Source organism: Asterias rubens, chromosome 7 (genome assembly GCF_902459465.1).
Source record: "Asterias rubens chromosome 7, eAstRub1.3, whole genome shotgun sequence".
In the NCBI taxonomy this organism is placed as follows: Eukaryota; Metazoa; Echinodermata; class Asteroidea; order Forcipulatida; family Asteriidae; genus Asterias; species Asterias rubens.
Window position 1 is genome coordinate 20,226,022 of NC_047068.1, and position 21,914 is coordinate 20,247,935.

Consider the following 21,914-nt stretch of genomic DNA (forward strand, 5'->3'; position numbering starts at 1 on the left):
ACTAGCTTATATTAGTTCATCCCATGTGACCGTGTTTCAGCCAACCAGAATACAGAACAAGCAAGAGGTGCGTTATAATATATTAAAATGACCCTTGTAAATTCATTTGTCCAGATGTTGAGTTGGTCTTAACGCAGATTTTGTTTAGTGACATTGGTCATAGCTGAACAATGTGTGTAACTGAGACATTGTATTGTAGAAAATATTTCCAATAAGGGTTTTCATATCTCGGTGAAGCTTTTAAAGTGAGGGGGTTTTATGGTTTGGACTGCAAATGTGAAAGTCTTTCAAATCACATTCACAAGGCCTGCCTTTATGCGGAAAGTGCCCCAAAGTTGAATCAATAAAATTTATTAATAAATAATACAATTTGAGGCTCAAGTAAAGAAAAAATGAAATAATCAACCTTCAGCAGCTTTTAAAGGATTGAATCAAGCTGACTTGTCCTCGGGGCAGAGACGTGGCCAAAAGAATCATCTTTACACCACCCCCAAAAGATTGTCTTTTAATCTCCCCCAAGTCTAGTAAACACCCAAGGGCAAAAGTATTGGATGAAATAATACCTACCTCTCACTCCATTGACTCGCCCATCAATATGTTTTATCACTCCTCGTTGCTCGTCAAATGGAACCTCCGAGTCTAGGCATAGGCTCTTGTACCCAACGCTGCGTAACACCATACTACAGCTTATGTCTTCAGTTTCACCCGTGGGCACTGCTTCTTCTTTACCATTAATTACCTGCGGAGAAGGAGGATACTATGGTCACTGAGGGTTCGTCTGTGGTTGTCTATTTGAACATGAGTATAGTGTCCATCTTGTGGGGAGGATTGATCAAAATAGGGATGGAAAGTGTAAGAAGTAAGGAGACACTTCTACTGCGACACAAGTGAAACTTTGTTGGAATAAGTCAGAAAAGAGGGAACTGCAATCACTTTGTCAATTTTTACCCGGCAAAAAAGTCAAACGTGATACAAAAATTGAGAGAGTTACCAGTTTCTATATCATTGAAAACATCACTTACTAAATTTGTACGAGAAGTAAAATCTGAAGAAAGATTTAGTCCTTCAAAGAACAAATTATTTTTCTATAAAACATACATGTGTAATGTAAAAAATGTTGACTTTTAAAACTGATAAAAGAACTTCAATTTGTACAGAATAACGTCAATGTTTGCAATACTAATTTTGTGTTTGGATTAATTGATAGTGTTGATTTGTTGGGATAAGTTTGAACATAAAGAGGAGGGGCAGTAATAGGAACAACAGGCCTGGAATTATAAACAGGCGACATGGGCTCCGTTGCCCCTTCAAAAGTTTCCCATTGACTTTCATCCCTTTGCAAAATGAAAAATGCCCTGATGAAAAAGATGAAATTCTCGGCCTGAAACAATGAGCAAAACTCTGTTAGGATATAAGTCTTCTTTTATCTACACAAAAAAGGCTCAGCAAACACTCTTGTATGGAGTCAATTACAAGCAAATGTCTTATATTCCCAGCCAAAGTTAATTCCAAAGGCAGGGTAGGTTCCACTGAACATTTTCCTCAAAGTAGTAAGCTTGTTGTTTTAATGGTTCCAAAGTTTTTCAATGGTCTACAAGGCTTTCCTATCAGCCTGATATGTTAGCCTGGGCGAAGAGTGAAATTTAGTTGAAAAATGGTAGTCGTAACTCCACTAAGCAATCAAAAGTAGCGACTTTGACACTAGTCGCACTAGTCACCCCAGTCGCCCAGGCTTAATTTTGACTAGGCTAACCACTGGAAAGGTATTTGTGCAAATACATATGCATCTGTTGTGTATACAAATATTGTGAACATGCATTTTTACGAAAAATGTGTAGACATACACTGTATAATGTAAGCTTAATGAAACTTCCACAATCCACTTCTGCCTTACCATGAAATTTAAAGCCATTGGACACTTTCGATAAACAGTATTGTCCAAAGGCCCACACTTCGTGTATCACAACTTATGTCTAAAATAACAAACCTATGAAAATTTAGGCTCAATCGGTCATCCAAATTGGGAGAAAATAACTGGAAAACCCACAAATAAATCCGTAATTCTAATTGGTTTATTGTTTTCTCAAAAAGTAAAGCATTTCATGGAATAATATTTCAAGAGAAGTCTTTCACCATTACCTTCTGTAAACTCTGTAAGTTATTTGTAAATCTGTGAACTTTTTTTGTTTCTGTTCCGAAAGTGTATAATGGCTTTAATGCAGGTCCTGTTCCATTCAGGGCAATACCTTCATCTCTTATGATCCACAAACTATTGCGTCCAATAATTGGATGATTCCTACGTATTTACTTGTACTATATATCCATAAAGGACTGATTAGACTTCAGAATGATTGATAATCCTCAATATTGACAAGAGGCCTTGGATGTTTAATGAAGGATTTTAATTTAAAAATGGCCTTCTCATGGGATAAGAGTGATAATGTATAGAGTTAAGGATTTATTTGTCTTTCGTATGACTGCCCTGGATGTCAAAAAAAAAATGCTGGTTTGCACACAGTGTCCAAAAAAGCCTGATCAAGGTTTTAACCAGGATTTGGTAAAAGGATGTCCAAATTTGCTGAAAATTTCAAAAACTTGTTCACTTACAATACTTTTAAATGTAAATGGCAGATAAAACACGGTGTTCAAACAACACCAGACACCCCTAAGACTAAATTTGTTCAAAGGGTAATGTTTTTATTGATGCTTTTAATAAAAGCTCTCCAGTGTTCTCTACCAAGAAAGTTTGTATGATCATCAATTTGTTTATTTCCTGTAACAGGTTGTTGCACATAATGCTTTATTGTACTTCTGTTACACTTAGTCAACATGTATACCTGTTGATGTGTGTTGTGTTGTGTTGTCATTTAGCCTTCGAGAAAGACTCTGCTAGGGTCGAAACGTCAGGCCATTAACTATTTTTTGCATTTATACTTTTGGTCCTTTCGATTGGTAAGTAGTTTGCAACAGTTAATTCTATTTTGTCATTAATTTTAGTGTTCACCAAAGGCATACCCTACTTTTAAGGAATGATCTTGTATTTGACAGCCCTAGATCTCAATAAAATGATCATTCGCGCACTGCCACCATGATCAGGGACCAAAATTACATGTGCATGGCAATGCTTGGGACTCCATGCTTACAACCCAACAGACATCAATGACCCCCTGCATTACTGCCCTACATCTTTATAAAATGACTCTCTCAAACACTGCCCTGGGTGAATTTCACAAAGAGTTGTGACTAGTCTTATCTCGAGTTAGGACGAGTTACTAGTCCAAACGTAGGACTAGCTGTACGTTTTTGATATCTCTTAGGACTAGTCCTAAGTTAGGACTAGTCCTAACTCTTTGTGAAATCGACCCCTGATAAATGAACAAAACATATTTACAAGTCACTGCTTACCACAAAATGTTGCGCTTACCGTCCAATTAAATTCTTATGTCTTAGGTGCACCATCAGTACTAAATGCTGTATAGTGATCACCCACTAAAGATTATAGAACATGAAATACACATGGGTGCCAATAAAGTAATAATGCAAATCCATAGTGAACGCTCAAGATAGCTGCCTAATTTTTCTTGATAACCTGTGAAATACGCTCACATTGAAGCACATATTTCTGCTATATAATTCACATGAAAAATTGCTTGTCATTAGATAGCGCAATAAAATGGGCCCCAGGTGAATTTGGTCAATACTTTTATGGCAACCACAATGAGAGTTAACAAGAGGCAAAGGAGATAAAAAAAGAGGCCCCAGTAGTAGAATACACACCCACTTAGCAAGCAAAATGAGCCGTGCTGCTTAATGGATGCTTAAGTATTGACTGAACCATCCTCTATAATTGAACAGATGGGTTTTGAGATTAGCTCTGAAGCAGTTAATGTAATAAGAATGGTTTCTAGAGTACTCCAAAAGGCAGAGCCCATACTCCCATCGCTGTTTGATTAGAGCATCAAAACGGCTCATCCTTAAACTTGGGCTTGGGGCTTCACAAAGAATCTGTTATTTTTTGAAAGAGACCAACTTTAAAAACCGAATGACACACCATTCTGCCTCTTACACATAAAGTTATACCTTAGTAAAGCATACACAATTAAAGGGACCTGGAAACCTTTGGTAAATGTCACAGTTCTCACTATGTGTATCACAACATTTGCATAAAATAACAAACCTGTGAAAATTTGAGCTCGTGGAAGCTGCGAGAAAATAATGAAAGAAAAACATCCTTGACACAAAAGTTGCGTGCTTTCAGAAGCTTGAATTTGAGACCTCAGCTGAGCTATTGCGCAGTCAGCCATGGTAAACAAATTAAGTCCACTCATTAACCATGTTAAAGGTACGGTCAAAAATCACAACATTTATGGACATAGCCGAAAAACACTATTACCAGCAGAATTACACTGTAGCTTCCAGTGAGTCTCTGACCTACATGTATACAGTCACCAATACTTTGAAGCCCCATCAAAACTCCAGATGGCATCTCCGAGGCATTTCTCTTGCGTCAAAATATCTGCTTTTTGGGCTCACTGATGTTTACACCCTAAACGCGATCTGGGTCACGAAACTAGATCAATATGCCTTCCAGTGGCCTAATCAGAGTGCTTTTCGGTTTTAAATTACAGTCATATTTGCCCTTAAATATCGGTTGGGCCAAAACTAAAGTAAATTAATTGCCTGTTGCGTTCATAGCTCCTGGGCTTATATTATTAACTTGTTATTGCGTACTCAGTTTCAAATAATCCTCAAATATATTTAAACAGAACCTTGGTTTAATTAAGTGGTTGCAACACGAACTAATGTAGGCCTTAGGGTTAAAAATCACACACAAAAATTGACTAATCACTTTGGTACAAAGTATTGATATATTCATTACTGTTAGCATTTTCAGCAAGTTTCAGGACCTAGTATTAATTAGTTTCCTAGTTTTACTAATAACACATAGCTTCTTGAACTTCCCCACAGTGTAGGAATAAATAACTCATAAAAAATAGCAAGTTTGAAAACACATTGACAATTCTGTACTTACAAGGAAGAAGTCAGCTTTGCAAAATAGATCAAATGAAATTCGCTTTCTGTAGTAGGCTTTTTAATGCAAACAAGAGCGATGCATTTGTTTGTAATATTTTCAAGGAGAACTTTATTGCAGCATTAATTAAAGCTGAAAACCAACCATTTTTCCCTACAAACTACCAAGAATGCTCTCCCTCAACTTCATCTACGAACAATCCCTTCTACTTTGTGACTGAAGTTATTTCAATTGACTGTTTCAAATTGGAGATAAATTACTAATAACAAACAATTCTGCCGGCTTCTTCTATTCATTGATCCAATAGAAGACCCTTTGGGCAATGAGCATTAAGAAGTCAAAAGCCATCAGCTCCGAAATAGGGCACTGTCAAATTACGGCCGATTGGGAAATCTCCAGCTAGTTGCCATTTATGGGATCAGTAAACACTGACTTTTGATGACATACATGTACCCTCGATTACCGACATACAATAACACTCCTAACAGGAAACTTGGGAATTCCTTCCTGTGGGTTTTCTTTGTCCCCCGCTCATGTTTAAAGTTGATTATTGAGCACATGAATGTTTCAACAAAGGATTCGGCTGAAGCACTGCCTTGAGCATTTAGACAAAAAGTAATTATACTGCCATGGACCACTGAAGTTTAATGAATATTTCAACAAAGATAGCTCTCGCAATAGGAAAGTAGGTACTCTGCTTTCATCTATTTCATTTATTTAGGTCTTGATTGATAATAAGTCACTGGTTCATTCATTATTTAATTTAAGACGGTGTTCAGGCTTGGGAGTTTTCTAATCCCACGCAATGCACATCACCATTCCTTCATTGTGCACATCTTTAAACTTGAGTTCCAACTGTTTGGGTGTTGAGTAACAAATGCATGCTTGTGGATTTTGTGGATGGATAAGGTCTATCAATGGAATCTCTCCTGAAACTTAACTCTTGAACTAAAAGGGCAATATTTGTTATACAAATTTATTTTCATTTTTTAGAGGGGTTTGAGTACCTTTTGTATGACACAAAACACAAACCTCCACACATTTTCACTAAACTTACATGGTTAAAAGAAAATTATGCTAGAAGTCTTCCCTTTATAGTATAACTTGCTGAGGTGCAGTTAGTTTTTGAGAAACAAGATTTTTTGCTTTTAAAGGTTTTTTACAGGCAAACAATCAGATATCAGATTTAAGGAAGAATTAGCAAGCATGTATAAGTCTGTAGATATGTTGCACATTGTGTTTGCTTGACATGTTTTACTGGAAACAATGCTGGACCAAATCTTCAACTGTATTACTCAAGGACCAGACAATTTGTGGTACATTCAATTCATATCAAATTACTCATTGACCTCATGTAATCCTTTTCCATTAAGTAAATCCCCACTGAAATTAAGGTTTCATTAAAAATCAAGGCTAGATGAGTTTTGAAAAGCAGTAGGTCTGTATTTTATAATTGAGCTTAATAATATGTAATTGAATCTACAGTGCACTTGAAGTTAATATATGTTTTCTTATACACCGTTTCTGAAATGAACAGAACAGTGTCCTAAGCTTCTTTACAAACAAAAAACAAGTACAGGGTCCAGTTTCATAGAGCTGCTAAGCACAACAAAAATTTGCTAAGCATGACATTTCTTCCTTGATTAAAATAGGATTACCAACCAAATTTCCACTTGTTGCATATTGCTTGTTACTGGTATTCATCTGTTGTTTGCTTATCCTGAAAATCACGTGGACATTTGGTTGGTAATCCTGTTTCTATTAAGGAAGAAATGTCATGCTAAGCAAATTTTGTTGTGCTTAGCAGCTCTATGAAATTAGCCCCAAGTTGTATGCGACTGGTTCAGTACAGCTGCCTCATGTCAAAGCAAAGCTGTAATTAATCAAGAATCTCAAAGTGGACAAATTATAAATGGGATTTGGTCGTAGATCCAGGATCACAAATCGATAACTTAATACTGACAATTGAAGCAGAGGGTCACAGAGCTCAGGTTTCAGTAACTTGACCGGCGAGTCAAAGTTAAGAATATGATGCAGTGAATTGGTCAGCGATACTGCAAAAAGACATCACGTTTAATTGTAGGACCCCCCTGGGGCCTGGTTTCATAGGGCTGCTTATAAAAAGTTCAAAAATAAGACTTGATGGTTGCATGGTGGAAAGGTAATAATTAAGACATTTTTTGTGGTGGCACTGTGTAGATAAATAAGGGAATCAATGTGTGGTGAAGAGGTTTTCAACTAGTGGTTTAAACCCGCGCCGAGGCCTGGACTTGATAATTTTACCGAGACGAAGTCGAGGTAAATTATCTAGACCAGGTCTTGGCGGATTTTAACCACTAGTTGAAAACCGATTCAACACACTCTGATACCCATTCATAAATACCTTTTCGGGTCATAAAACATCAACACTTTTTGGTTGAAAGGTAAAATAAATGCAAACATTTTAATTGTTCAATGATTTCTTTCAACACAACACCCCTCCAGCTATGAAATGGTAAGGCCCTTGGGTAAACAACTCCTTATAAGGAGATTGCTGTGCACGTCGCGCGTATCACGTGATGTGGCACAACTGTCCCGGCCGTTGCTCTCGACCAATACGCAATCAACAGGTGGCAATATTCTCAATAAGCTGCTGTCGCCCCCAAACCAAATCATTTCTTGCATTACCGGATATCCCTACAGAGTAATATAACACTCTACTCCTCACAACACCCGAGAGGTTTCTCACACAATGGGCAACCCTAACAATAGCCCTAAGCCCGCCAACCACACAACCAATCAGAGCATTGATTGACCTGCAGTGGATCCACTGAACCCCTCCTGACGATGACTAGAGCAAGCTAGTCGAAACGTAGAGACAAATTCAGAACTGACTCCGCGGCAGTACAGTTATTACGATCCTATAAGCTAAAGTAGTAGTCCAGTCTAATTTCTATACCATCCGCCCTGATAATAGTTAAAAAGCAGGACAGTTCTTTTCAGAACTGAGAAGTCACCCGAACCTCCGATTATCTACTCCACGGCAGTAGAATAAAGCAAGACAGTTCCCTAAGAACAACTCTACCTGGCAAGTAGATACACACATGGTGTTACCGCAAACCAAATATACATTGATACCTCACCATGCAATGCCTCAAATCCTATATACTCTACTGCTTGTTATTTCAACATCCGCACATTGGTTTCCAATATTTGTCTCGTATGACTTGATCTTTAGAAAGCCGTGCGCTGTCTATTATTTCAACATGTCGGTGAATTAGTTTCCGATCTATGTGAGGAAAGAAGATATCCCACACTCTGACTCTTTCTATGTTTATCTTCCGTAACATCGCAATTTTTTATGTGTCTTCTTTTGATTTAAATTGCATGTAGTAAATTGCTTTTTCTCTAAGTCTGGGGGGAATTAAATGTCACTGGAATTTGAAATCAAAAACAAAGTAGATTGAATTGAGATTTGAGCTGGAACCATATATAGAAACATTAACAGGCATTAACACTGGCAATTACGTCACATGTCATGTTTCAGGGGGATGATCTATGAAAAGGTTCACATACTGTCAAAATTGTATTAAGATTGAGTTGGATTTAAATCTTCTCTGTGTCTTTAATCAATTTAATACCTGTCTATGATTAAAATGTCTTCTCCGACAAGATGAGGAGGGGGGGGGGTGTCCGGAGGGAGGCTTTCCTTCTCTCTGATCAGCTTACCATGTTTGCACAAACTTTAGGTCAGAAAATAATCCCCTGCAGGAATTGACCACACAGACAACATAATCAAGCCTTCAAATCTATCAGCTTGCCACACTCGCAGAGAGACTTTGTTGGGTTTTCTGTAACTAAATCCTGCTTACGGCCCAGGATAATTCCCATGTAAGATGATTTGGGAAGGAAACTCCAACTTGTCTTTGCCGTCTTGCATACAATTCTCGATAAGACAAATTTGTTTCTGACTGCCTGAATTGCAAAGTCAGTTATAATCTTTGCCAGGGAACTTGGGAGGAGGAGAGGGAAGAGGGGGTGCTCTGAAGGGAACAGATAGACAAACAAAAAATTGTTGCCTGTGTTTTTAAAGTAGATGGGAATGTCTGAGGAATTGTATCTGAATATGTATTTTTGGTGTAACCTGATGTGCTTGTTGATTGCCAGCAAGCTCAAGACTTGTATTTTGACAAGTTTGACATTGGCTGCTTATATCATGAATGTTACCAAGTACGCCGGTCATAGACATCTTCTGATCTTTCATATGCAGGCTACTTTTAGCGGCAGTTAACCGCTGTTGGTCATCAATAAATAAAGATATAAACTAGACATGATCATTTGTGCACAAATGCAGAGCCGTTTCGTCAAAAAAAAAAAATTCTCAACTGAGTCTAAAATTGGTTGTGTATTTGAGCACTCCTTTGGTATCATGCCAATTTAAAGAAACACGTTGCCTTGGATCAAATTTTTGACTCCCATAAATGGCCGACCGTTAGTTCGCAAAGTAAAAGGAAAAACCACGCAATTTCGAGGCATATTTGTTTCGATCATTGTATTCTACTTTTAAAATATCTTTCTAACCATATGCATTTTATAACAAACGGTTTCAAACGCTTTTCAAAGACCAACTCGACCGATCCAAGGCAACGTGTTCCTTTAAATAACCAATGTGGTTCCATATGAAGTTAACAAAATGCTTCTTTGTGCAGATGAGGTTTTATATGCCAAGTGAGTTTGAAAGTTTCAGGTAGTGTTCCAAAGCCTCTGTGCTACGCTCTGAAAGCATCTCTCCCCCCCCCCCCCCCTCGATGACTTGCCATTTCTTTGACAGTGTCACTTGCCATGTACATGTACATGAATACACATTGTCTGTAGGGGGTTAGATTATCTTTGTGATTGCCTCCATGTCTTTCACCTCTGTGGTCCCAGGTTCTAATCCCACCTCAGGCTGGAGCTTTTATGTGGATTGGGTTTTCAGTCCCTACCTGATTGCGTGGGCTTTCCCCCATTGGGGTTTTCCTCCCACATCTAAAATTGAACAATTCGTCATCCCGTTATGCGCTAATTATGCTGTTGGATATGTCATGAAATAAACGATCAAATGTATGTTTCTTATCAGCAGAAACACAGTTTGAGTCCGGTCTTGACACTTGTGTCCTTGGGCAAGACACTTAAACATAATTGCTCCGTCCTTCAGAAGAGGCATAAAGCCATAGGTTCTTTGTGTTTTGTAATGCACATTAAACAAAAAGGTAACACTAATCATTAAGAGAAGTGGATAGCCATAAGCCAGGCCTTTTTTTCTGCAGCCATGCGGAAAGGTACTTTGACTGGCTTTGGTGTAATTCTACAGTGCGTTCCCTGGACTTATATTCTGCGACGTTTGCATAGTGTGATAGTGTGTATACAGAGTGGTAGCTTTAGGTTTACAAGGCGGAGCTGTTCCTATTGGACTTATAAGCGGCCCTATTACATGTATGTTAATGTGGCTGCGCAGAAATCGTCTGTGACTTCTTTCGGCCTATTAGTTTTACCACGCCCATCACCAGCGTGGTAGGTTGACAGAGAGGTCAGTTTAACATGCATTTCCCATTGGATTTAATTTTGTCATTCTACAGAAAAGTCGCGGTACTATAAAAACAAAGTCAAATGGGATTCGGCCCTTGTGTCTCTGGCTGAATGAATACGCTTCCACCTTGTGGAGCACCCCAAAAAAAAACAAAAAAAAAACATAACGAAAGCCATTTCAAGCACCAAGCTCCTGTGGAACTTGGTTTAAAAATGCATCCATTTGTAAAAGAGTCGCATTTGTAAAAGAGTCTCTAAAATGCAAGTCGTCCAAAATGGGTTGCCTCTAAGTTGGCAGTAAAAAATTGTCTCATGTAACAAGGTCCTGAAGGGTTTAAGCGTTTGCTGAACATCTAAAATCAGAAGATATGCACAATAGTGCAAGTATGTCAACACTACGAAAATGCCTCAAGTTATTTGAAAGCTCATTGTTTCCTTCAGAAAAGCAGGAAGAAGTCGGGGTGCTGTAAAAATGGGTTAAATAAAGCCCTTAGTGTCATCATTAGTATTTCAATTGTATTTCAGTAATATCGGGTTGTTCAAGTCAAATAAACACTTAGGCCAAAGTTCTCCTCCGTGGGCAATTCTGGAGACATTTTCCAGAAAGAGCATTGCCTCATCCTCTGGGCGATTGATCCCTTCAACATGTCAAGTCAACACTGCCAACCAACGACATAACAGAGATTGCAAGACGTTTACATGACCAGAAGGAAAGCCTCGGGAGTCCGGGGGAAAAATTGTACAACGCATTGCAGAAAAAGTAAACGGTTGACTTTAGGTTGTTTTGACAATAAACATTCTCTGCGCATTATAACTTGGAGTGTAATGTCTGCGGGGATGTGTAGTGTGCCTATATTGTCTCTTGTGACAGCGCCAAGTGGGATGCAATAGACCTTCATCATGGTGTGGCCATATTGATTTTACTCCATTCAAACTCACTGTAACCAAACTGTGGCTGGACGGAATAATAGTCTGGTGCCATGTTTGCGCAACAAATGTTAGCATTCAACACTGTTATTGAAACAGGGAACATGACCAAGATGGTGAAAGCATGATAAAAGTCTATTGGTGCACCATGAGGTGAAGAGTTTTTTAGATCATTTTTGTCTTTTTTTGCCAGTGTTGTTGACTCGAGTTGGTGACTTGCACTCGAATCACACTCGAGTCACCAATTTCACTGACTTGCGACTTGAGTTGACTTGTGTGAAAATGACATAAGACTTGACTTGACTTGACTTGCGCAATTTGTGAATTTTCAACATACAAGTACCTAGGATCTGAGGCATTGCATGGTGAGGTATCAATGTATGTTTGGTTTGCGGTAACACCATATGTGTATCTACTTGCCAGGTAGAGTTTGTTCTTAGAGAACTGTCTTGCTATATTGTAGTACTGCCGCAGAGTAGATAATCGGAGGTTCGGGAGACTTCTCAGTTCTGAAAAGAACTGTCCTGCTTTTAACTATTACCAGGGCGGATGGTATAGAAAATAGTCTTGAACTTCTACTTTAGCTTATAGGATCGTAATTAACTGAACTTCCGCGGAGTCAGTTCTGAATTGGTCTCAACGTTTCGACTAGCTTGCTCTATAGTCATCGTCAGGAGACAGTCTCCTGGCAAACTCTACCTGGCAAGTAGATACACACATGGTGTTACTGCAAACCAAAATACATACATGTACAAGTACCTGTCTTCAGCAACGCTATCTTCAATACAGGTCAAATTTTTAAGGTGTGTTAGTACAAGTTGGTATTTTCGCACAATTTGACAGTACTTTAACTTAACTTAAGCTTTTGGTTGAATGGTTTCAGGAAAGTGTGCTTTAAAAAATGCTTAATTTCTTTTAATACACTCCTCCACATGTTTTTCCTCCATCACTCTCCCAAGAATGTTCTGAGCAAACAAAGTTCTTGGTCTGAAAGCTTTCAGTGTACACATAGCTGTACATGTAGCTGGCCCAATGGGTTGAAACAATCTTCCTCCATTGATCAGGAAATCTGTAAAGCTCTTGAAACTCATTTCTCTCCATAATCATTTCTATTATCACTATGATCCTGATGGAATGGTGGCTTACATCAAATGTAATTGTAATGTGGGTTTAAGGCATTACATGGCGAGGTATCAATGTATATTCAGTTTACCGGACACCATGTGTACATGTATCTACTTTGCTGTGTAGAGTTTTGTGTGATTTTTTTAATCAGTTTTAATAGACAGTGATTAGCTGTATCCCTGTAAGTACATGACATGAATAAGGGAATCAATGTGTGGTAAAGAGGTTTTCAACTAGTGGTTTAATCCCAACCAGGCCTGGTTCTTGATAATTTTACCGAGACGAAGTCAAGGTAAATTATCAAGAACCATGCCTCGGCGGGTTTAAACCACTAGTTGAAAACCGATTCAACACACTTTGATTCCCATTCATAAATACCTTTTCGGTAAAAAAAAACAACACTTTTGATCAAAAAGTAAAATAAATGCAAACATTATAATTGTTCAATGATTTCTTTCAACACAACACCCCTCCAGCAATGAAATGTTAAGGCCCTCGGCCCCATCGGGTAAACAACTCCTTATAAGGGAATGCTGTGCGCGCCACGCGTATCGTGTGATGTGGCACAACTGTTTCAGCCGTTGCTCTCGACCAATAGGAATGAAGAAACTGTCTTATAACCACAGGTGCTACTCGCGTGTCACGCCCATGTTGTTAACACTTTTTTACTGGTCATAAACAAAGGTTTATACACACCCACGTGATGCGCTCTCCACCAATAGTAATAGGGAAACTGTCTGAGGTATTTATGAATCATTTTTAATAAACAGTGATTAGCTATATCCCTGTAAGTAATGTACATGAAGTATGACATGAATCCACGATAAACCACGCCTACATGACACAAGATGAATGGAAACAGTATTTCTTTGATATCTTATGAAATAATACAAACCACAAGGGAATTTGAGCGGAAGTAATTTTTAAGTGATTTGGGGTTGAACAAAGAAAAAATAACTAGAGTGGGACTCAAACCAGCGACCTCCGGAATGACCTGCCGGCGCTATACCTGAGCTATCAACTCTGATAAATTTATGCAATAAAAGTTTAATAGTTTGATCCAAGGCTTTTATATACAATCTTCAAATACTAAGGACAGTAAGCCAGCTTCAGAACCTGCAATACCAGTAGCATGTTTTGGGGCAAGCAGCAGAAACACGCAATGACTTGCATAACAACAGGATAGTGCCCTCCTGTACTATCATTCCATTAGATACATGTCCATGTGGCTTGTCATACAGTGCATGCATAACATGATTTGACTAGCCAACATTTGACCACGGTTGCACATCTATGTGAGTAACCGACTTAGCCTCAAAAGACACTTATTAGTGGCCTTTTTGTAGTCATTCTAGGTGCACTTCTGCATGCTAGTCAACAAATATACTAGTTCTTATATATAGCGCATTTCACAATAACGTATCAATATGATTTTTATTAGTGCGCTGGGGTGGATTTCACAAAGAGTTAAGCTACTACTAGTCTTATCTTGAGTTAGGATGAGTTACCCGTCCTAACTTAGGACTAGCCATGCGTTTTGATTATCTCCTAGGACTAGTCCTAAGTTAGGACTAGTCCTAACTCTTTGTGAAATCGGCCCCTGGTCCTTATAACATTTCTTTAATCTTTCTCATGCGCTCCCTGGGGATTATACAGCCCAAAGCTGCTGTCGGTAAGCAAGCTTTCCCATACACAATATCAACCTCTACCCTCGCAAGTACCCATTTATACACCTGGGAAAAGAGAAGCAATTATAGTAAAGCATCTTGCTCAAGGACACAAGTGCGACGACCGGGATTCGAACCCACAATCCCATGACTCAACCACCAGAACTTGAATTCAATGCTCTTAACCACTCTGCCATGACACCCTACAAACCTGTATCACCAAGACGTTACATTATCACTTCGGTTCCTTTTCTAAAATCATTACAAACATTCACAAAACTTGACACATAGAAACTCAACACCCTGGGTATACCATTTGTCATCAAACAAGGGCGAGTGAAATATGGAAAAATATAGCACATCTGCGCCACAAATCAACTCGGCCGAATAGCTCTTCTGTGTTCTACATGTTGTACATTATACATGTACATTGTACATACATGTATACGCTGATTCACCGTTTGAGTGATCACAACAAAGTTATTCTCAAGCAAACTTGACACAAAGCATAAAAGAGCGCAATACCCGGAGTTAAAACAGCACGATGTGGAAGGTTTATATCACACTCTTGTTGCTATGTGACTCGATTGACCAATCAGAATCAACAATTCAAGTTTGCTCACAAAGATAAAGTCTGGCATCCACCACTCAAGGTTTATTTAGGAAGAAACAACACCTGTAATTTTCAGAGCCAACACTCCCACTGAGGAGATTCACACATGGTAGACCCGCAAGTTTACTATTATTTATACTTTCTTCCTTTAAAAGGTTTATTTGGCAATGCAGTATTCAGTCCATCAAAACCAATCGGAAACCTGCCGTTGGACTTTGATGGATTAGGGTGACACAGTTGGGGATAAGTGCATCCTCTACGTAAGATACTTACCTGGATCTACGTAAGATACATACCTGGATCTTGTTTATCGCTAGCCGGATGCCACCAACTCTACTCGCATCTTTGGGACACGGAAGAATCTCCACCGGACTTCGTTGAAATGTCAGTGTCCATGTCTTGCCGGAAAGATCTTGGCTCATCACTGACGGTGGCTCCAAGGCGCTGTTGATCATCAGCTCAGTCAAGCGCTTTCTGGAACGGGGCAACTCTGCAAGTACAGAAATGCTTCAATAAATAAGAAGGTTTTTTTTCTTCTGTCTTCATCCCTTTGTCTCGGGTTTCCTAAGGTTAGGTTTTTTTTCTAGGACACAGCCACCCCTCCTGAAAGTGGAAAATTGCCTTTATTAGAGGAGGATTTTCCTGGAGTGTTCCTTTACCGGTCTGCTAGGGTTTTGCTGCACTTTCTTTGTCTTGGGGGAAATCATCACTAATGAATAAGAACGACAGAGAAGATTAGGTGCAGAGGCAGTTTTTCAGAGACTTTTAAAGACAGTGGACACTATTGGTAATTACGCAAAATAACTATTAGCATAAAATCTTACTTTGTAACGAGTAATGAGGAGCTGTTGATAGTATGAAATGATGTGACAAACGGCTCCCTCTGAAGTTACTTAGTTTTCGAGAAGAAAAGTAATTTTCAACGAATTTGATTTTGAGACCTCAGAATTAGATTTTGAGGACTCGAAATCAAGCATCTGAAAGCACACAACTTCGTGTGGCAAGGGTGTTTTTTCTTCTTTCATAGTTATCTCGCAACTTCGATGACCAATCGAGCTAAAATTTTCACAGGTTTGTTAATTTATGCATATGTTGAGATACACCAAGTGAGAAAACTGGTCTTTGACAATTACCAATAGTGTCTAGAGCCTTTAATCAGAACAGAGCAGACTGAACACCTTAGTGTATTCTCTCAGCACAATCCAATGTATGTAGACACTTAGATAACCAATAAACCTATTGCTCAAATCATTTCAGAAGTCATAAATTGCTTTCATTAGGCTAAAAGGAAAAGGTATTTGATGTTGAGTGATGCACATCATAACTTAAGACCCAGCACTAACACACTCTTTTAGGATACCAATTTCTTAAAAATCAAACAATTGCTTCATGTGAATTTTGTCTGAGTGAGGATCAAAGGCTGTCTTGCCAGACTATTCATAGAGTTGGACAGTCAACCTTTATCACAGAATCAAACAAGTTTGGGATGTTGAGTTACCATTGTAGCCCTGCATGTCGTTCAGAGTGATGAAGGATCCCCTTACTATAACCCATGGGACTAAGGTTTGGTGAGTCCATAACATACAAATTTGATGTCTTAATTCGCCTCAACTACCTTCAATATTTCCCTTGTGATGTAAATGTACCCCTAATAATACAGTATAACTGCTATAGCTACCAACACAACCGGCAAAACAAAATAATAGAATGTAGTGAGAGAAAAGCAAGCCTGTCACATGAGGCACCCTTTCAAAATCATATTTCTCTTGCGGGTCTTGCCGTCGCAAAACCCAGCGGGGATGAAAGAAAAACAACTTAATGCAGGAGTGTCTTCAGTAACACACTTAATCCAGTAAGACTATAGCATTTTATTTCCAAGATGGACTTTTCAACGTCTCCCATGTGTACCATATCTACATGTATGAGAAATCAAACGGCACAAAGCAACATTAGATTCATCACACCCGAAAATAAAAAAGGAGAGAAGAAAGCAACTTCATTGCCGAAAGACACCCCGATGTTCCAGTTTTTATCGGGTTACTATTCCCAAGATGCACCAACTCAGCATTTCATGATCTCTTAAATTATATTACCCTCAGGTGCAGCCAAGACTGACTTTTGTCTTGTATTCAAGAAGTTATAAATAAAAAAAGATGCAGGGTGCTCTCAGATGCCCTGTGAATTGCCAATCAGGCAGAGTTGCCATAAATTGCTCACAGAAGAGGGATGATCTTCCACCAAAATTTAAAGGGTAGATGTGAGACTGGCATTGTTCTTCAGAACCAAGTATTTTTTGCTCAAGTCAAGTCAGGGTCACAGGTCATTTTTGGTTAAGTCAAGCCAAAGGTAATTTTTGCTCAAGTCAAGTCAGGTCACAGGTCATTTTTGCTCAAGTCAAGTCAAGTCACAGGTCGTTTTTGCTCAAGCCAAGTCAAGTCAAGTCAAGTCACATGTCGTTTTTGCTCAAGCCAAGTCAAGTCAAGTCAAGTCAAGTCACAGGTAAGTTTTGCTCAAGTCATGTCAATGGTAATTTTTGCTCAAGGTAAAGTCAGGTCACAGGTCATTTTTGCTCAAGTCAAGTCAAGTCACAGGTCATTTTTGCTCAAGTCAAGTCAAGTCACAGGTAATTTTTGCTCAAGTCAAGTCAAGTCACAGGTAATTTTTGATCAAGTCAAGTCAGGTCACAGGTCATTTTTTGCACAAGTTAATAATATTAATAATAGTAATAACGAAAACTTATAAAGCGCACAAAGTCCATAAAAGTGCTCATGGCGCTAAAATACAAACAAAAGCATTAAAGTAATAAACATTAACAACTTTTTTTTAAGTAAACCTAAGTTGAAAGAAATCTAGAACATGTGGTATAGAATACCATAGTAAATACAAATGCAATATTTAAGAAAACATCCTAAAAGGTAACTAAAAAAAAACTCAATAATTAAACCATTGAATCAAATGCCTGTTTGAAAAGATGTGTTTTTAGATGTTTTTCAAGTCACAAATACAATAACAAAACATTGCAAGACCAATTAATAACTTCAATCCATGATTTAGAGCATATTTAACATTCAACCTTAAATAGCATGCACTTGCCAAAGACTGAAGTTTGCAACATTTATTTTAATTGCGTTGTCATAAAATCAAATGAATTTAAGTCATTTGTATAATTTGTCCGCAAGTAAAGTCAAGTCACAAGTCATTTCCCCCAAGTCATGCAAGTCAAGTCACAAGTCAGTGAAATTGGCGACTTGAGTCTTACTCAAGTCCAAGTCATTGACTCGAGTCAACAACATTGTGTGAGAGAATTACATGATCAGCAAACACCGTTGCAGAAATGATAGTAAGATATCGACACGAGGACCTTTTTTTGAAAAGAGCTTTCCAGTGTCCAACACTTGGGTATGCAAACAGTGTTAAAATATGCTGCAACTCTCCCGTGTTCAAGTCATGCTTCTCAAAGCCATATAATATAGATAAATGGGTTCTTATGGGGTGTCATTGCGGAGCTGACTAGTACAAAATGCAAACTCAAGTTCTGGTGTTGTCAGGGGGTGGTTATTTTATGAACATGATTGATAACACAAAATATGAACACTCTCTGGGACTATTTTGTTTTAAAAAAAAAATTAAATAATACAAAAACTTGCAATGCAACTTTTATAATAATGTTTTTCCATTCAAAATAAGAATATTATGGATGGACTAAAAACAACAAAAGTCATTGCTCTCTCAAAAATAAGAAAATTACAAGTTGAACAGCACATTTTATTGACAACTAGAGGACATGAATAAATAAGCTATTTCTTCCAAATTTCTTTGACTTTTCGTAAGGGAGATCAGAAATGACTTCTTGGTGTTGTGATGACTGATGAGCTCAATTTGTCAAATGTTTTTTTTTCTTTTCGCAAATGGCGACCCAAAACATAGGTCACACAACAGCACCCTCAAGAGTCCTCTTTCCCATTCTGAAGATTGTGTGGCCGTGCGGTCTTTTTGTTTGTTTTACATCTATTTTTCTGAAGAGATTTCAACCGGTCCCCAGTGACCGGTCGTCGGCGCATGAAAGAGTTTACGGCCACATAAAGAAGATTATCTCTTGCTAACAAGAGGACTCACGGGGAATATAAACCATTACAAATTACTAAGTTTATTGTTGAGTAGCCTTTAAGAAAATCAGCCGCGAAACTTGCTCGACAAACCCTCATTTCTTGTTATATATAATAAAAGCAGACCAAATAAATAACTAAATGCTCCACAATGCTCTTTTCTTGTGAACATTTTCTTATCGCTGTACAACTATTTGCTCCTTGTGACTTCATTGCACTGGAGGGAATTAAACTGGCATCTGCCAGGCGAAAATGCTGGTGTTGCCAGAGCAAGCTAATAGAAACTAGGGAATGAAAAAACGCAGAAACTAGATACGCGTATCCACAATTTGTTTCTCTTCCTTTTAATGTTTTTCTATTTCCTTTATTGAAGCCTGATCTGTTCTGACAGCGCCACTTCAAGTGGGGCCATTTATTAAACAAGCTCATTGTACTCGTTCTCACTCTGTCACTTTTGCTGACGTTAAAAAAAAATCCCCCGCTCTATTTTATTCTTCGCTCTACAAATATTCCTGCTGACTCTTCGCAGAGTTATTTAACACATGGTTGTGTTGATGTTGTTTGTCTGACAGGTCCTTGATGGAATGAATTAAGGGGGGTATGAAGAGCCCGTCGTTAAGTGTGTTGACCAATTACAAGTGGCCTTTTGAAGAGAGAAAAGTGGCTACTGAACATGATTCTGAGTTAAGTGAAAATCAATCCAAAGTGTCAGTAAACAAGACTTGGATGCCCTGAAGGGGTGAAGCTTAACCACAAATTTGATTCTTTTCGTTTATTATTAAATTATATTCTGGTTTTTTAAATTGAATGGAGTTGCATACCTTCAACAAACACTCCTGAGCTTTTCAGTTGATGAGAAATACTATGGTTACTCAAAGCGTTTTCCATGGGGAAATAAGACCTAAATAACTGTGTGTGTGAATAAGAAGTTATTGAATTAACACAGCAGGAGTTTGGTGGATATGGAAAATGAGGTTTCTGAGGTCTCGAAATCAAAATTTGGAAAATTACTTCTTTCTCAAAAACTATGTAACTTCAGAGGGAGCCGTTTCTCACAATGTTTTATACTATGAACCTCTACCTATAACTCTTTTACCAAGTAAGATTTTCAGCTAATAGGTATTTTGAGTAATTACCAATAGTGTCCACTGCCTTTAAAGACACTGGACAGTATTGGTCATTCTCAACGTATGCATAAAATAACAAACCTGTGAAAATTTGAGCTAAATTGGTCGTCAAAGTTGCGAGATAATAATGAAGAATAAAAAACCTTGTCACACGAGATGGGCATGCTGTTCATTCTGCTCTGTTCTGCTTAAAGACACTGGACACTATTGGTAACTGTCAAAGACCAGTCTTCTCACTTGGTGTATCACAACATATGCATAAAATAACAAACCTATGAAAATTTGAGCTCGTCGAAGCTGCGAGAGAATAATGGAAGAAAAAAATCCTTGACACAAAAGTTGTGTGCTTTCAGATGCTTGATTTCGAGAAGTGAAAATCTAATTCTGAGGTCTTGAAATCAAATTCATGGAAAATGACTTCTTTCTCGAAAACTACACTACTTCAGAGGGAGCCTGTTCTCACAATGTTTCATATTATCAACAGCTCCCCATTACTTGTCACCAAGTGAGGTTTTATGCTTATAATTATTTTGAGTAATTACCCATGCCCATAGTGTCCACTGCCTTTAAGCTTTCTACGGGGCCATGCTTCATTGAACTAGAAATGACAACTATTACCGCGTTGCTGCATTCTTACAGCCAACGCCCAGTCATGTGACCTGAATGCGCTGTAAGCATTATGTCCTCCCACCCAACAAAACTCAATTTTACTACTGTTAATAATTCATTGTGTGCCCAGAAGAAGGAAGTTACTCAACTTCACTTGAAAAAGGGCGTAAAAAGGAATTAATGTGCAGGAATGTGTTTCAGGAAAATGAAAGTTTAATCAGTGTTCTGTTTTTAACAAGTCCTGTAGTCATTAACAGAAGGTTAAATTCTGCATGTGAATGGTGAATGAGAAACATGTCTGTGGGGTAATTCTAACAACAGAAATGTAACAGCAGTGCCGTACTTTTTTTTACATGTATTTTGTCAGGAGCCAATTGATTGCTTTTGGCCTTCTGTTAGGGGAAAAAATTTACTTTGTGTGTCTGGAAGAAGGGCATAAAGCCTTAAGCTTGTCTTCTGGATACATAGCAAATAAAGTGTTAAAGGCGCTGGACACTTTTGGTAATTGTTAAAGACCAGAATTGGTTTATCCCAACATACAGTATGTATCGAAGTTGCAAGAGAATAATGAAAGAATTAAACACCCTTGTTGCACGAGTTTGTGTGCTTTCAGATGCATAACAAAAGGCCTGAAGTCTTATTATTTGCGTGAGAAACTACCTCTTCTCATAAACTATATTACTTCAGAGGGAGCCATTTCTAACAATGTTTTGTATTAACTTTGGTTTTTACCCATATTCATCGATGAGTTTTAGCACTGTATACACAGTACTTTCCCCCCGAGTCCTTTGAAAAAATATCACAGGCATATTACTCGGGTGGGATTCAAACCCATGACCCTTGCAATTCTAGAGCAGTGTCTTATATGATCTCTCTCCATTGCTCGTTACCAAGTACTGTATCTTTTTATGCTCAAAGTTATTGTGAGTAGTAACCAATAGTGTCCAATGCCTTTAAGAGGAGACTTACACTGCACAGTCAGTGCAGCCAGGGTACAGGCAAACCATGAAGAAATCTCCAAATGCTACATGTAACAAGCCATTTGCAAGTTAGATTTGAATGATGTCGGGTACAATGACTTTATCGGTCACAAGTGAAAGCTCCATCTGAATTCCTCAGACTATTAAAATCCAGCGTAGCTGTATCGTATAGCTCTCGGTC

General features: G+C 38.3%; 1 protein-coding gene across 1 annotated transcript in view; it reads right to left on the reverse strand.

Moving 5' to 3' along the window:
- Positions 1–505: 505 nt before the first annotated feature.
- The window catches only part of LOC117292868 (NADPH:adrenodoxin oxidoreductase, mitochondrial-like), a 53,307-nt gene continuing 31,898 nt past the window's right edge, over positions 506–21,914 (reverse strand). The window contains exons 8-9 of the mRNA XM_033775038.1: positions 15,208–15,401; positions 506–739 (exon numbers count right to left, since the gene is read on the reverse strand). Coding sequence (XP_033630929.1) covers positions 506–739; positions 15,208–15,401 — 428 coding nt within the window. The remainder of the gene's footprint in view (positions 740–15,207; positions 15,402–21,914) is intronic.